Below are 16,753 nucleotides of genomic sequence, written 5' to 3' on the forward strand. Positions count from 1 at the left end.
TCTACTTCTTGAAAAAATATGACCTTAATTTAGGCTGACTGGTAACTAACTAGCTAACTGGCAATTAGAAATCTACAGGTTTTACATTTAAATCTTGGAAGGGAAAAACTGAAGGGGTCGAGGGAACTAAGGTACTAAACCACGGGTGTTTTAATTAAAATTCAGTAAGGTCCAGTTAGAGAAAATGTCCTCAAGCGAAGGTCCAGAACATCATAATGTCTGACCTACATCATGACTCAATGCCATATACTGCTTACTGAAGTAGCCGAGTAGGAATATCAGCATCTTATACAATCGACAGCTGAATATCAGATCAAATAAAGTCCAGTTCGGTCAGATTTCAACAACATTTACTGAACATCAGATCAAATAAAGTCCAGTTCGGTCAGATTTCAACAACATTTACTGAACATCAGATCAAATAAAGTCCAGTTCGGTCAGATTTCACCAACATTTACTGAACATCAGATCAAAAAAAGTCCAGTTCGGTCAGATTTCAACAACATTTACTGCCAGTTTCCTCTTTTTAGATCACGTCATGTGGAATAACTTCCCTCTGACTCACTTTCCTCTCTGACTGCTGTTTCTCTCCTCGTCCCTCCCCTGTGTGGCGTCACTCACTTATAGTCTCACTGCTCATCGTAATGCACAGATCTGATTGGCTGAGTAGGGTCACGTGTGATATTTACAAGGAATGCGATTGGTCAGTGAGTTTCACAGGCTGCTAAAGTTACCGTAAAGACTAGAAAAGCTACTCCAAATAAAAATGGGACCACCCCGTTGAAATGAAATAATTAGCCATAGTTTACGTAGGGCAGCGTCTGGGTCCGGACTTGAGCCCCGGCCTGCCCATTAGTGACCTCCGTACTGAAATGTTACCAGACGGTCTGTTAGGCCATCATTTACTGTTGCTTATGAGTTGCTTAGGTGAGCCATTATTAGCTTGGTGCTACTGTTATTCTCAGCAAGCTGTGCTAATGGAAATTAGCATTTTGTTAGCGGTGTTAATCGAATGGAGGAAGGCTAAACTGCATTAAACACTGCAATGTGTGACTAAACCACGACTGTGTCAGGCTCTCAGTTTAAATAAAATGAAAACGTTCATAAAATGACTGGAATATTCTTAATATTTAACATAATGGATGAACATTAAAGTCGATGTTCGCTGGCACCACATCACTGCATACTGTTTCCACGTCTGTCGCATGTTATCGAGTCGTCAGCGTCTCTTTGTTCCTGGGGCAACCTAACTGCCCCAATTTGTATGCACTATGTACTGATTCACTACTTACAGAACTAGTGAGCAAACTGAGACAAAGCCCTTGTAGCAGGGGTCCTCCAGCCCTGGTCCCAGAGACCAGCCTAGTTCCAACCAGTCTGTTACACCTGCTGCAGATGAATACCTTCTCCACATGTCCCTGAAAGGCTGGATCAGATGTATTAGGAGCATATTAGGGACAGGTTGGAGCTAAACCCTGTCAGAAGGAAGGCGGGTTGGTGGCCACTGGGGTTTGACAGCTTCCCTTTTTCATAAGTATCTGGGCCCAGTTTCTCCAGAAAGGTCATTATTCAGATGTCACTTTAAATAACAATAAAGATGATCGCGCGGCTTTTGGTAAAGACTGCTTTACTGGGAATAAATACTGAACTGGTATTCATGTGTCACTTTACGGCGAGCGAAGTTTAAATGTTTAACCACTAACGGGAATGAATTACAGTAATACTTCAGCCAAACTGCTAACTGGTCCCCAGTAGCTTTTATTGTTAGCCACATCAGCATTTTAGTGCCTAGTGTTCCCGTAGGCAACTAATTTCTGTGAGATTTATCCAGAAAGGTTACTGTTGGACAGAAAGTGAGAAGTAAACCTTTCTGAAGTCTCTTAGTCTCCGCTAACGGCATCAGACAACTCGAGTGTTTTCATTTTTCTTAAGAAACGACTGTGTGCTTAGCAAGCCGTATGGCAGAATGTATTTATTTGATGCGATCCATAAGCCATTTATCTATTGGCATTAAACAGCTTAATCCTGTTTAGATCATTCCGCTCGGCGTGGCCGAATAATCCTCAAACGTCCACATGGATGACGTTTGAGATTTTTCCTGATGCTAAAGATAATCCGCTAATATATCCTGCAGTTTATCTCATTACGCATCTCCCACTTTTGCACTGTGCCTCTTTACGTATCGCTGTTGTAGAACGAAACCTTGTATCTCCAAAATGGTAACTTTACAGGAGAAAGTAAAAACGCTTGACGTACACTCACCGGCCACTTTATTAGGTACACACAAATAGCTAATCAGCCAATCACACGGCCCCAACTCAGTGCATTTAGGCATGTAGAGGTGGTCAAGACGACTTGCTGAAGTGCAGGCCGAGCATCAGAACGGGGAAGTAAGGGGATTTAAGGGACTTTGAACGTGGCGTGGTTGTTGGTGCCAGACGGGCTGGTCTGAGTATTTCAGAAACTGCTGATCTACTGGGATTTTCACGCTCAACCATCTCTAGGGTTTACAGAGAACGGTCCGAAAAAGAGGAAACATCCAGTGAGCGGTCAGTTGTGTGGACGAAAATGCCTTGTTGATGTGAGAGGTCAGAGGAGAATGGGCAGACTGGTTCCAGATGATAGAAAGACAACAGGAACTCAAATCACCAACCAGAATCTCTGAGGAACGTTTCCAACACCTTGTTGAAAGTGTGACACGAAGAATTAAAGCAGTTCTGAAGGTGAAAGTGGGTCCAGCCTTTTACTAGAAAGGGGTACCTAATGAAGTGGCCAGTGAGTGTCAAAGGTCATTTTGGGCCGTTCGTCATGAAAATTGCTCACAATGTAAAGGCCAACAATTTTCAAATTATGATGAAAGCATTTTTCATTTGTCACCATACAACCGCATGACGCGCTCTGCTTTTTTGCCATTTTTTTAGCTTTCGGACACAACGAGTGCCCGGACCCCGGCGTTCCCATAAACGCTAAGCGCTTCGGGAATAACTTCCAGCTGGGAAGCTCCATATCCGTGGTGTGCGAGGAAGGCTTCATAAAGACCCAGGGCTCGGACACCATCGTGTGCGAGCTGGCAGAGGGCGGCGTGATGTGGAGCGGTTTGATCCCCAAGTGTGAAGGTACGTTTAAGAAGCGCTTTGTCCTTTAAATATTTCAGCCGAACAAATTTGGCACGTATTTCGGAATGGAGCCCAGCGAAGAAAGCAGCTCTCTCCTAATTAGTCATCCTTGAAGAACTTGCAGGGAAAAAGTAGTGTAATTCCTTTGCTCATTAAAGGCCTGTGTTCGCAGTAAATTGTCAGGCCGCTGGTAGACTGTGGTTGATGCTACAGTAATTGGCAAAGTAGGGCTTACAGCACATGCCAAAGCAGCGCCACCTGCAACAATGAGCTTTTCCTGAGATGAACTTCAGCTCCTGCCGTTCGTAATGAGATGACAGGCTTAAAACGGTGTAGCTACTGACGCTCGCAGGCACGCAGACCCGTGCACACGTACGCCACTTGCCTTGTTGTCTTTGTTCCCAGCTACATGTGTCACTGTGGCTTTTAATGCATTTTTAATGAGTAAACCCGAGTCATCCTGAACCTGGACAGGAGCGCCGGTTCCCCTCCAAACCAACGACTTCAAACTGAGCTCAGCCTCTCTTCCCCTCTTTCTTCCCCTCTCTCCATTCTACCCTGCCCCATCTTTCTTCCTGTCTTCTCTCTCCTCCCCATATTCCTGTCTTTCTTTCTGCCTCGTTTGTCTGCCTTGCTTTCTCTCTCGCCTCGACTTCCTCTTTCTTCTTCTCTTTCTTTCGCTCCTTTTTCACTTTTGTTTCTTTCTCTCGTTTCTCTAGGTCTTTCTTTGCCTCCATCCGTCCTTCTTCCCTTTCTCTGGCAACTCTTCCTGCTTATCGTTGTCTGTTGCTGTTTTTCTGTTTGTTCTTTCTTTCTTTCTTTTCCTTTCTTTTTTTCTTTCTTTCTTTCTTTCTTTTTCTTTCTTTCTTTCTTTCTTTATTTCTTTCTTTCTTTCTTTCTTTATTTCTTTCTTTCTTTCTGTTTGTTCTTTCTTTCTTTCTTTTCCTTTCTTTTTTTCTTTCTTTCTTTCTTTCTTTTTCTTTCTTTCTTTCTTTCTCTTTCTTTCTTTTTCTTTCTTTCTCTCTCTCTTTCTCTCTCTTTCTCTTTCTTTCTTTCTTTCTTTTTCTTTCTTTCTTTCGTTCTTTTTCTTTCTTTCTTTCTTTCTTTCTTTCTTTCTTTCTTTCTTTTTCTTTCTTTCTTTCTTTCTCTTTCTTTCTTTTTCTTTCTTTCTTTCTTTCTTTCTTTCTTTCTTTCTTTCTCTTTCTTTCTTTCTTTCTTTCTTTCTTTCTTTCTTTCTTTCTTTCTTTCTTTCTTTTCTTTCTCTTTCTTTCTTTTTCTTTCTTTCTTATTTCTTTTCTTTCTTTCTTTCTTTCTTTCTCTTCTTTCTTTTTCTTTCGTTTCTTTTTCTTTCTTTCTTCTTTCTTTCTTTCTTCTTTCTTTCTTTCCTTTTCTTTCTTTCTTTCTTTCTTTCTTTCTTTCTTCTTTCTTTCTTGCTTTTTTCTTTCTTTCTTTCTTTCTTTTTTTCTTTCTTTCTTTCTTTCTTTTTTCGTTCTTTCTTATTCTTTTTTCTTTCTTTCTTTCTATTTCTTTCTTTCTTTCTTTTTTTTCTTTCTTTCGTTCTTTTTCTTTCTTTCTTTCTTTATTTCTTTCTTTTTTCTTTCTTTCTTTTTTTCTTTCTTTCTTTCTTTCTTTCTTTCTTTCTTTCTTTCTTTCTTTCTTTCTTTCTTTCTTTCTTTCTTTCTTTCTTTCTTCTCTCTCTAACTCATTTAGTTTTTGTATCGCTCCATTCTCCCTCCATGTCTCTCTAACTCGCTCTCACTCTGTCTTTGTTTCTTCCATCTCTCTCTCTGTTCCTCTTTTTCTCCCTCTGATTGCTGATTGCTGATCTACCTCCCAAACCCCGCCCTCCCACGTGTGTAACTCTCTCTCTCTCTCTCTCTCTCTCTCTCTCTCTCTCTCTCTCTCTCTCTCTCTCTCTCCCCTTCTCAGCTCCATGTGGGGGTCATTTCACGGCCCCTGTTGGTGTGATCCTGTCTCCTGGGTGGCCGGGCTACTATAAAGACTCCCTGAGCTGTGAGTGGGTGATCGAGGCTGAGCCTGGACGCTCCATCAAGATCAGCTTTGACAGGTGCGTCTGAGTGCAGCTACAGTCCATCCGCGCTTACACGCCAGGCATGTTTGTGCAGAGCTGTCAGACACTGGCTGGACATCAGGGTCAAGAATGAGAGTAAATTGAAGCTTATTCATTATTTACAGTTGGACATATTGTCCTCCGCCTCAGAGATGAGCCGCTTTGGCTGCTCATAACTGCAGGATTCTACACAGGAACTGCTGCCTTGTGAAGATGTTCATAGTCCTTCAGAAGCTCTGGTCATGTAATTACAGAGATTAATGTGTTCTGAAGGGTGGTTGGGTTGCATTTAAAAGCATGGCTGGCTTTATATATATATATGGTCAAACCCGCCCCTCCCAAAAAAAGGTGCTATAGGAACGGGAGGAGAGCGCGATTAGAGCTATAGGAACGGGAGGAGAGAGCGATTAGAGCTATAGGAACGGGAGGAGAGAGCGATTAGAGCTATAGGAACGGGAGGAGAGAGCGATTAGAGCTATAGGAACGGGAGGAGAGAGCGACTAGAGCTATAGGAACGGGAGGAGAGAGCGATTAGAGCTATAGGAACGGGAGGAGAGAGCGATTAGAGCTATAGGAACGGGAGGAGAGAGCGATTAGAGCTATAGGAACGGGAGGAGAGAGCGACTAGAGCTATAGGAACGGGATGAGAGAGCGATTAGAGCTATAGGAACGGGAGGAGAGAGCGACTAGAGCTATAGGAACGGGAGGAGAGAGCGATTAGAGCTATAGGAACGGGAGGGGAGAGCGATTAGAGCTATAGGAACGGGAGGAGAGAGCGATTAGAGCTATAGGAACGGGAGGAGAGGGCGATTAGAGCTATAGGAACGGGAGGAGAGCGCGATTAGAGCTATAGGAACGGGAGGAGAGAGCGATTAGAGCTATAGGAACGGGAGGAGAGAGCGATTAGAGCTATAGGAACGGGAGGAGAGAGCGATTAGAGCTATAGGAACGGGAGGGGAGAGCGACTAGAGCTATAGGAACGGGAGGAGAGAGCGATTAGAGCTATAGGAACGGGAGGAGAGAGCGATTAGAGCTATAGGAACGGGAGGGGACAGCGATTAGAGCTATAGGAACGGGAGGAGAGAGCGACTAGAGCTATAGGAACGGGATGAGAGAGCGATTAGAGCTATAGGAACGGGAGGAGAGAGCGATTAGAGCTATAGGAACGGGAGGAGAGAGCGATTAGAGCTATAGGAACCGGTGGAGAGAGCGATTAGAGCTATAGGAACGGGAGGAGAGGGCGATTAGAGCTATAGGAACGGGAGGAGAGAGCGATTAGAGCTATAGGAACGGGAGGAGAGAGCGATTAGAGCTATAGGAACCGGTGGAGAGAGCGATTAGAGCTATAGGAACGGGAGGAGAGAGCGATTAGAGCTATAGGAACGGGAGGAGAGAGCGATTAGAGCTATAGGAACGGGAGGAGAGAGCGATTAGAGCTATAGGAACCGGTGGAGAGAGCGATTAGAGCTATAGGAACGGGAGGAGAGGGCGATTAGAGCTATAGGAACGGGAGGAGAGAGCGATTAGAGCTATAGGAACGGGAGGGGAGAGCGATTAGAGCTATAGGAACGGGAGGGGAGAGCGACTAGAGCTATAGGAACGGGAGGAGAGAGCGATTAGAGCTATAGGAACGGGAGGAGAGAGCGATTAGAGCTATAGGAACGGGAGGAGAGAGCGATTAGAGCTATAGGAACGGGAGGAGAGAGCGATTAGAGCTATAGGAACGGGAGGAGAGAGCGATTAGAGCTATAGGAACGGGATGAGAGAGCGGTTAGAGCTATAGGAACGGGTGGAGAGAGCGATTAGAGCTATAGGAACGGGAGGAGAGAGCGATTAGAGCTATAGGAACGGGAGGAGAGAGCGATTAGAGCTATAGGAACGGGAGGAGAGAGCGACTAGAGCTATAGGAACGGGAGGAGAGAGCGATTAGAGCTATAGGAACGGGAGGAGAGAGCGACTAGAGCTATAGGAACGGGAGGAGAGAGCGATTAGAGCTATAGGAACGGGAGGAGAGAGCGACTTTGAGCTATAGGAACCGGTGGAGAGAGCGATTAGAGCTATAGGAACGGGAGGAGAGAGCGACTAGAGCTATAGGAACGGGATGAGAGAGCGATTAGAGCTATAGGAACGGGAGGAGAGAGCGATTAGAGCTATAGGAACGGGAGGAGAGAGCGATTAGAGCTATAGGAACGGGAGGAGAGAGCGATTAGAGCTATAGGAACGGGAGGAGAGAGCGATTAGAGCTATAGGAACGGGAGGAGAGAGCGATTAGAGCTATAGGAACGGGAGGAGAGAGCGATTAGAGCTATAGGAACGGGAGGAGAGAGCGATTAGAGCTATAGGAACGGGAGGAGAGAGCGATTAGAGCTATAGGAACGGGAGGAGAGAGCGACTAGAGCTATAGGAACGGGATGAGAGAGCGATTAGAGCTATAGGAACGGGAGGAGAGCGCGATTAGAGCTATAGGAACGGGAGGAGAGCGCGATTAGAGCTATAGGAACGGGAGGAGAGAGCGATTAGAGCTATAGGAACGGGAGGAGAGAGCGACTAGAGCTATAGGAACGGGAGGAGAGAGCGATTAGAGCTATAGGAACCGGTGGAGAGAGCGATTAGAGCTATAGGAACGGGAGGAGAGAGCGATTAGAGCTATAGGAACGGGATGAGAGAGCGGTTAGAGCTATAGGAACGGGTGGAGAGAGCGATTAGAGCTATAGGAACGGGAGGAGAGAGCGATTAGAGCTATAGGAACGGGAGGAGAGAGCGATTAGAGCTATAGGAACGGGAGGAGAGAGCGACTAGAGCTATAGGAACGGGAGGAGAGAGCGATTAGAGCTATAGGAACGGGAGGAGAGAGCGACTAGAGCTATAGGAACGGGAGGAGAGAGCGATTAGAGCTATAGGAACGGGAGGAGAGAGCGACTAGAGCTATAGGAACGGGAGGAGAGAGCGATTAGAGCTATAGGAACGGGAGGAGAGAGCGATTAGAGCTATAGGAACCGGTGGAGAGAGCGATTAGAGCTATAGGAACGGGAGGAGAGAGCGACTAGAGCTATAGGAACGGGATGAGAGAGCGATTAGAGCTATAGGAACGGGAGGAGAGAGCGATTAGAGCTATAGGAACGGGAGGAGAGAGCGATTAGAGCTATAGGAACGGGAGGAGAGAGCGATTAGAGCTATAGGAACGGGAGGAGAGAGCGACTAGAGCTATAGGAACGGGAGGAGAGAGCGACTAGAGCTATAGGAACGGGAGGAGAGAGCGATTAGAGCTATAGGAACGGGAGGAGAGAGCGATTAGAGCTATAGGAACGGGAGGGGACAGCGATTAGAGCTATAGGAACGGGAGGAGAGGGCGATTAGAGCTATAGGAACGGGAGGAGAGGGCGATTAGAGCTATAGGAACGGGAGGAGAGAGCGATTAGAGCTATAGGAACGGGAGGAGAGAGCGATTAGAGCTATAGGAACGGGAGGAGAGAGCGACTAGAGCTATAGGAACGGGAGGAGAGAGCGATTAGAGCTATAGGAACGGGAGGAGAGAGCGATTAGAGCTATAGGAACGGGAGGAGAGAGCGATTAGAGCTATAGGAACGGGAGGAGAGAGCGATTAGAGCTATAGGAACGGGAGGAGAGAGCGATTAGAGCTATAGGAACGGGAGGAGAGAGCGATTAGAGCTATAGGAACGGGAGGAGAGAGCGATTAGAGCTATAGGAACGGGAGCAGAGAGCGATTAGAGCTATAGGAACGGGAGGAGAGAGCGATTAGAGCTATAGGAACGGGAGGAGAGAGCGACTAGAGCTATAGGAACGGGAGGAGAGAGCGACTAGAGCTATAGGAACGGGAGGAGAGAGCGATTAGAGCTATAGGAACGGGAGGGGACAGCGATTAGAGCTATAGGAACGGGTGGAGAGAGCGATTAGAGCTATAGGAACGGGAGGAGAGAGCGACTAGAGCTATAGGAACGGGAGGAGAGAGCGATTAGAGCTATAGGAACGGGAGGGGACAGCGATTAGAGCTATAGGAACGGGAGCAGAGAGCGATTAGAGCTATAGGAACGGGAGGAGAGAGCGATTAGAGCTATAGGAACGGGAGCAGAGAGCGATTAGAGCTATAGGAACGGGAGCAGAGAGCGATTAGAGCTATAGGAACGGGAGGAGAGAGCGATTAGAGCTATAGGAACGGGAGGAGAGGGCGATTAGAGCTATAGGAACGGGAGGAGAGAGCGATTAGAGCTGGTGGGATTGGGGGGTTATTGTGATTGTGCTCTGCTCGCTGTATAAATGTGCTGCTGTGGGTTGCGTGTGTGCAGAAGGGTATTAATCCCTATCAAAGCTACAGTTGGTTGGCTTTATTACATTAGCATAGCAATGCATCCTGTGGGTGTATCCCTGAAAGCGACTGAGGTTTTGCGGCGTGATGTAAAGGACTTCGGGGACCGAGCTGATGGACTAATATGAAGCGCCTGATTGGGCAGGAGGGGCTTTTAGGAGGCATCTTTCATACCATGGTTTGGCAGCTACAGATACTGACGTCATGGTTTAATTTCTCAGGCGTTTGAGGGGCTACAGGTGGTCTGTGTTTATCCAGCACATTAAGAAAGAGATTGATCTCCTCACTGAGCTGTGTGACTACCTGCTGTGTGTTTGGCTTATCATTATGGATAGCCGTCAAACTCCTGAGCCGTCATGTGACTGTGTGGCTCTGACTTGCCACAGAGCCTGACTCATTAATGTTGAGTACACTTAAAGGGGAACACCACCATTTTTTGAAAATTCTGAGAAATAATTTTGTTGAGATGTAAACAAAGTCAGAGTAGTTTTATGCGAGGTGTTTGATTGGAATGTAAAGTGAATCAGATTGAACTAAACGGAATGGAAATGTACATTCTGGAGGAATTTACTGACTTTCATTTCTTTACAGTGATGGTGATGGGAACCAGTCGTCAACCATGTCCTGCACCACAAATACAATTAACCTGATAACCTACACATGTCTGAGGTTTTATATGTAATCCAGAAAACGATAAAGCAGTAAAATACTAGTATATCTGAAAAACATTGTTTTCTATAGGGACTGTTGTGCCTTATTAATAACAATAATATGAATGCGGTGCTGCCTTAGCAGCGGTTTGCAAAGATGCATTGGCCAGTTTGGTAGCGTCATATGATGGGAGGCGATCTAGTGGGTGGGAATTGGACTAAAGGAAACAATTGAGAAGGAAAAGAATATTTACTGTCGTATTTCATCGTATTGAATATTGAGTCAGTCTTCCACTCAAGCCATGTTGATAGTGATTTTTCCATGGTGCAGATGTGTTTTGTATTTAATTTGCTCTTTTAGGTTCCAGACAGAGCTTAATTACGACTTCCTGGAGATCCATGATGGGCCGAACCTGCTCTCGCCCCTCATCGCCTCTCTGAACGGGACGCAGGTGCCACAGTTCCTCTTCAGCAGCAGCAGTTTCCTCTACCTGCTCTTCACCACCGACAGCAGCCGCTCCAACAGCGGCTTTAAGCTGTTCTATGAAAGTGAGCCTACATTTTTCTCACTCTGAGTGCTCTGAGTGCGCTGGGGGGGGTTTGGGGGGGGGGGGGGGTTCTGCTGACTGCTGGCTTTCAGACGATGCAGTGATGTGTGCTCAGTTTACAACCTCAAACATCTCAGCCTCTCACATTATGAGTTCTGGCCTGAGGATTTTCAGCTTTATCTCTTTCTTTTTCTCCTTTACTCTCCGTCTCCTCCATTACTCTGTCTCTAATTCTCACTGATTCTCTCTCTCTCGCTCTCTCTCTCGCGCTCTCTCTCTCTCGCGCTCTCTCTCTCGCTCTCTCTCTCTCTCTCTCTCTCTCTCTCTCTCTCTCTCTCTCTCTCTCGCTCTCTCGCTCTCTCTCACTCTCGCTCTCTCACTCTCGCTCTCTCTCTCTCTCTCTCTCTCTCTCGCACTCTCTCTCTCTCTCTCGCTCTCTCGCTCTCTCTCACTCTCGCTCTCTCACTCTCGCTCTCTCTCTCTCTCTCTCTCTCTCTCTCTCTCTCTCTCTCTCGCGCTCTCTCTCTCTCTCTCTCTCTCTCACTCTCTCACTCTCGCGCTCTCTCTCTCACTCTCTCTCTCTCTCTCTCGCTCTCTCACTCTCTCGCTCTCTCTCTCTCTCTTGCTCTCTCGCTCTCTGTCTCACTCTCTCTCTCTCTCTCTCTCTCTCTCTCTCTCCCTTTTCAGAATATTTCAACTCAATTCAGCTTGATTATAAATAGTTTTAGCAGCATGACTGCAGTCTGTACTTTTCCTCTCTCTGTCTCTCTCTGTCTGTCTCTCTCTGTCTCTCTCTCTCTCTCTGTCTCTCTCTGTCTGTCTCTCTTTTTTTTTTTTTTTTTTTCCCCTCCCCACCTCTATCTCCAGGTGTGACCCTCGACACTCACTCTTGTCTGGATCCCGGTGTGCCGGTGAATGGACAGCGTTATGGTCAAGATCTGACCATTGGCTCAGTGGTCAGTTTCAGCTGTGATCCAGGTTACAGGCTGAGTCACGAAGAGCAGCTGGTGTGCGAGAAGAACCACTGGTGGAGCCACCCTCTGCCCACATGCGACGGTAGGCTTCCATTATTACGCTCGTCACCTCAATTAGACTGTCCAGTTCGGCCAATTATCTCCCTTAATTAAAACGTCTCCCCCCCCCCCCCCCCCACACGTTTGGCCAGAGCTCCCAGACCTATTTTCAGCGTCTCCAATCCAACACAGTGTGTCTCAAGGATTTAAAAACGAAATATTGGCCATCGTGGTTTGTTCTGAACAGAAATCAGTTGATAATTATTTTTACCTTCAATTAAAGTAAATATTTAAAAGTTAATTTAACTACCTTCAAATAAATCTGAATAGAATTTTCTGCTTTCAGTCCATCTGCGCGTTAGTTAGCTGCGCAACCTTCACTGTTTCTACTTAAACTAATGGTTAAAGTAAAAAAAGTTAGTGTAACTGGTAAACTAGTAAACTTACTGTCTGACTGTTTGTAGGATCCCTGTCAAAGCGTGAGAGTCACAAAGTTCTGCTACTACAAACCCAGCAGGGCCCAAAACATACGTAGTTTCGGGCCGTATTTCAGTCCGATTTTTCACATACTACATCAAGCTGGCTTTACATGGTAAAACTTATGCAGTTTTAGTTGCTTGAAACCCACACCTGCAACTCATTTGAAACTCGCCTGCAACAGTTGCGAGCATCTCAACTTCTCAACAAGTTCCGTGAAACAGCCAGTCAAACTGGCAATAACACATAATGTGATGACATCACACATACATGACACGACTTCACTAAATCAGTGGACAAACAATGAAAACAGAAGATGCTTTAATGGGAGCTTGAAGAGGAGACTCAAGATCGGTAGCTTTTAATATTGTCAGTTTAGCCATGACGACAAATGTGAGTTTCTCGAAGATAGCGCTTCTGCAACCGGCTGTGTTAACTAGGCAACGAACTCTACTGTTTATTCCCATTAGCCTGCTGTTCTATGATCTGTTGATGGATATGAGGTAAAAGAAATAGCAACGACAGCTGGAAAAAACACACACAGATGTTAAAACATTGCAGGTGACTTTATAGTGAGAACAATACAGATAATTCCACATTAGTGGAGAAATCAAATCAAGTCAAATTTATTTGTGGCGCTTTTTACAGATGATGTTTGTCACAAAGCGGCTTCACAGAATTCCAGTAAAGACAGAGTTTTAACATGAATGTAAAACCCCCAGGTGAGCAAGCCAGGGGTGACGGTGGCAAGGAGAACCTCCCTCAGAGCTGAGGAAGAAACCTAGGGAGGAACCAAGGCTCACCAGGGGGGACCCGTCCTCTTCTGGTCAGACTACCTACAGAGTTATTATACTACTAATACTAATAGCAGTAGTAGTAGTAGGAATAGCTAGGAGTCCATGAAAACGTCAGTGTAGGGTGGGCAGCTAGTCTAAGGCAGGTGGCTGTAGCTGGGTTGTGGGCAGCTGGTTTGAAGTAAGTAGCAGGAGGGCTCGGCAGTCGGTCGTCCTTCAGTGTCCGGCTGGACATGTGGGCGGTCGTATCAAATCAAATGTGTTGCATGCAACCTTGATTGTTTTTCAGTTGCAGTTTCAAGTTGCACAGAAAGGATTTTGCAAGCAAGTGCCACGAAGCAACAAGTTACATGAAAGTTTCACGTGTAAAGCCAGCTCAGGTTAGACTTGTAGTTGCTTTCTAACGGGTGGTTTATTTTTTTATGTAGTAGAAATGTTTTACTTGTGAATATGTCTATGTAAATCCTGCACACTCGCTAAAAGGGAACTGTTTAATTAGCAAATTAATGAGAAACATCTTTGCTGCGGAAACCGCCTTGACCCGATCGTGAAATGTGGACCTCGCAACGGTACTATGAGCTGACGCATCGACGTATTTGGAGTTGACACATATGAGCAAGCAGGAGTCTCTTCGGTGACACATTGACCGTGGATGCAGCCGTTTCGCAGCAGCTGCTAGCCGCAAACAGACATCAGTGTCAGAGCGTTTCTTTACACCAGTGAAGTCGGCGTCCGCTGTCTGACTTTCAGATAAGCATGTAGATGCGATCCAATGAAGGGCTCAATTTAAGGGCCATGCAGAGCTCCAGCCACAATTATCATCTAATCACCCGATCACAGTTGTTTAGTCTGGCCACAGTTTTTAGCTTTCACAGTCTGTGTGCATCACAAGTTTAAACTTCTGACTGCTCCTGCAACACTAGAGGGCAGCAGTGAGTGATGTTTGTTTATTTGAACTCGAGCTGTTTCTGTTCTCAGGAGCTACTAAGAAAGTCGGTTTACTCTCTCCGAAAGGAGACGGATCAAGATACTCGAAACTTGTTTCAAAAACATACTTAGAATCATGGATAAAATCTGACAAAAACTCAACTAGTTTGTAGCATCTGGCTCAGATAACACACAGAAGACGGCATTTTTTAAGCTGTTCTGGCTACTGTGTTTGCCCAGGTCACAAGATTGTCGACCCTTCTCCACTTGCGGCCTAACCATTAAGCTTATTGCCTCTTTTTATAGAAGGCTGGGGCTTTCTCTGTAAACAGATGTTGAGTGTTCCAAACTTTCCCATTCCCATTTTGGCCTGTGTCTACTTTGATAAGTATCAAAAACTAGGAAGCAAGATGGCTAATCGGTCAATAGTACAGGTCTGCAGTCTTCTGGATTCCTGCGGCACGGGACTAACTTTCAGTGTTGTGCATGGGAGCAGGTGGGAAAACATCCCACTGTAGGCAGGAGCGGGATGAAGCATGCATGAAGAGAGATTCCGCAAATGAATGAATAGGAAAGACAGAGGCTGCATGTGCAAAGGAGCAGTGGGTCCTGGATGTAGAGAATAGACCTGGGACAGATTCTCTCCATTCGCCGTGAGCGTCACGCAGCAAGATGCACTGAAATAACCCATGCAAATCAATGAAAATGAAATTTAATTCGCAATTTTTTTTTGTTCGATTTAATTGATGACGACATATTAATTACAGATTACACATACACATTTCTCACTTGGTTTACCAGGCTTGAAACTTTTGCCTAATCAAAACGTCAAATTGCTGTCAAATTGCCCATCCCAGTCCTGTCCATGTGCGTTTGTTTTGTTTCTTCCTGGTCCTGCCCCCTTGTTTCCAAACCCTGCCCCTGATTGTTACCACCTGTTGTCCACCTGTCCCTCGTTAGCTCTGTGTTTGTCCTGGTTTGTGGCTGGTCTTTGTTGGTGCTGTTGGTAGTTTAAAGTGTTTGATATTATTTGCAGTTTGTTTATTCCGGCCTCCGTTTTGTCTGTTTCTTTTTTGTTTTTCTGTTAATCATGTCCATACCCCAATCTCTCCATGTTGGCTACCTGAACCTGGACCGTCTTGACCCTGATTCTGGATTTGCCCCTAATAAATCTCCGCATATGCATCGTCGCTCCCTAACGTTACACTGTTGAGGATAAACAAATATACCGTGCACGTTTATGACTTATACTTTTATTGAGCAGAGTGACTGATGTGACCACTTATCCATCTGGAATATGAAAATGTCTGTATAACCTCGCTGCTCCGCTCTGCAGCACAAACGCTCTAGACCTCTAAATAAAACCACTTTCGGCTTTACTTTCTGTTGCATTTAAACGTCACCACTGTGAAAGGCCTAATGATGGAGAAGCCCACCAGACAGCAAAGTGCAGGGCAACTTTGAGTTAAACTGTGACTAACCTTTTTAGCCTTAGTGCGAACTTCAATAAATAAAGTAATCAATCCCTGCATAAACGTTTTACAAATCCCTTTTATCTTCAGGGAATGGCTGCTCCGCTAACATCCAGCTCTCTAGCAGTTCCACAATTACGCTTTCAAGCAGGGACTGTCGACAGAGGCCTTTCGGCATGCGTCACGTTCCAGCTTAAGGTCCCCCGAAGAGCCGGTGCAGACATTAACCTAGCAACGCAGGCTTGTTCCCCAAGCAGCCTCTATTGTGGGTCTGCGATATTGGGCTTATTCAGTTTTAATGACTTCGTGTAATTATGTATGAATAAAATATGTGCAGTAATATTTTGGAGATGATGTAATGGCAGAAGCGGGTGGGGGACGCGGCGGTGGGGGGACGCGAAAGAGAGCCTGGACAGATGCAGAGCGACTGAGCCTCGGGGCGTCAGAGTCCGCTGCTGCTGGATCACGGCATGGAGCGTGATGGTGTTTCTGCTGTTGTTGCTGTTTTATTGTTATTCGTGTGGGGAGCTGCGTGTTTGTCTGTGTGTGCGTGTGAGTGTCCTTGCTTGCGTTCTGCGTGATGCTGTTTATTCCGCTCGACGCCAGGCTGTAATGTACATTCAAGTAGAACAAAAACAACAGTTGGAAACTGACAGACAGTGCATGGAATATCACACCGAATCTGGGTCACGCTTTACTGATGGTCCACTTTAAGTTGTCTTCAGATACATATACAGGACTGTGGAATTGGCAGAGCTCTTTCTTTATGCCTTTTCCAGTCAAAACGATCATAAAATACAAGTTATTTATTCTAGAAAAGTATAAGAGGAGTCAGCACTGTAAGTCTGAAAGGGACACTTGCGTTTTATATTGCGTCTGTGGAGAAATATTCCTGAAAACCTCAAGTCTCCTGAAAAGAGAGCTCCTGTAAGGAAGGTAAAGAGGGGACACACTAAATACTGACACAATATGTGTAGTTCGTGAAGCGTCTGCATGATTTTCTGTTATACGTTCAGTTACATAACTTCCGCTTTGGACAGCCAGTGGTTTCAACTGGAAAGCAAACGAAGGGTGGTCACTGAAATTTTCACAGTATAAACATTTCCGCACTTTGTAGATGCTTAGTATGCCGTTTACCAGCTTGTTCATACGCCTACCTTGTGAAGCGAAATTCCACCAATTTTTCCGCATAACTCAGACGCTGTAATGTAAACAATGTCATTCAGAGTGCTTTGATGCGAAATGGTTTATTTGTAGAGAAACTGACTCTGAAGTCTTTGCAGTGGTGGTGATGGGAACCAGGGGCTTTGATGTCTACAGTGCAAATATATCCATTTTATCTAATATCCAAAACCACCAAC

General features: G+C 45.6%; 1 protein-coding gene across 3 annotated transcripts in view; it reads left to right on the forward strand.

Annotated features, from left to right (window-relative positions):
- The window catches only part of csmd3a (CUB and Sushi multiple domains 3a), a 534,059-nt gene that overhangs the window by 205,952 nt on the left and 311,354 nt on the right, over window positions 1–16,753 (forward strand). For all 3 annotated transcript variants that reach the window (XM_037534188.1, XM_037534189.1, XM_037534190.1), the window contains exons 15-18: window positions 2,922–3,116; window positions 5,046–5,184; window positions 10,523–10,710; window positions 11,577–11,765. In XM_037534188.1, coding sequence (XP_037390085.1) covers window positions 2,922–3,116; window positions 5,046–5,184; window positions 10,523–10,710; window positions 11,577–11,765 — 711 coding nt within the window. The remainder of the gene's footprint in view (window positions 1–2,921; window positions 3,117–5,045; window positions 5,185–10,522; window positions 10,711–11,576; window positions 11,766–16,753) is intronic.

Source organism: Pygocentrus nattereri, chromosome 24 (assembly GCF_015220715.1).
Source record: "Pygocentrus nattereri isolate fPygNat1 chromosome 24, fPygNat1.pri, whole genome shotgun sequence".
Classification (NCBI taxonomy): Eukaryota; Metazoa; Chordata; class Actinopteri; order Characiformes; family Serrasalmidae; genus Pygocentrus; species Pygocentrus nattereri.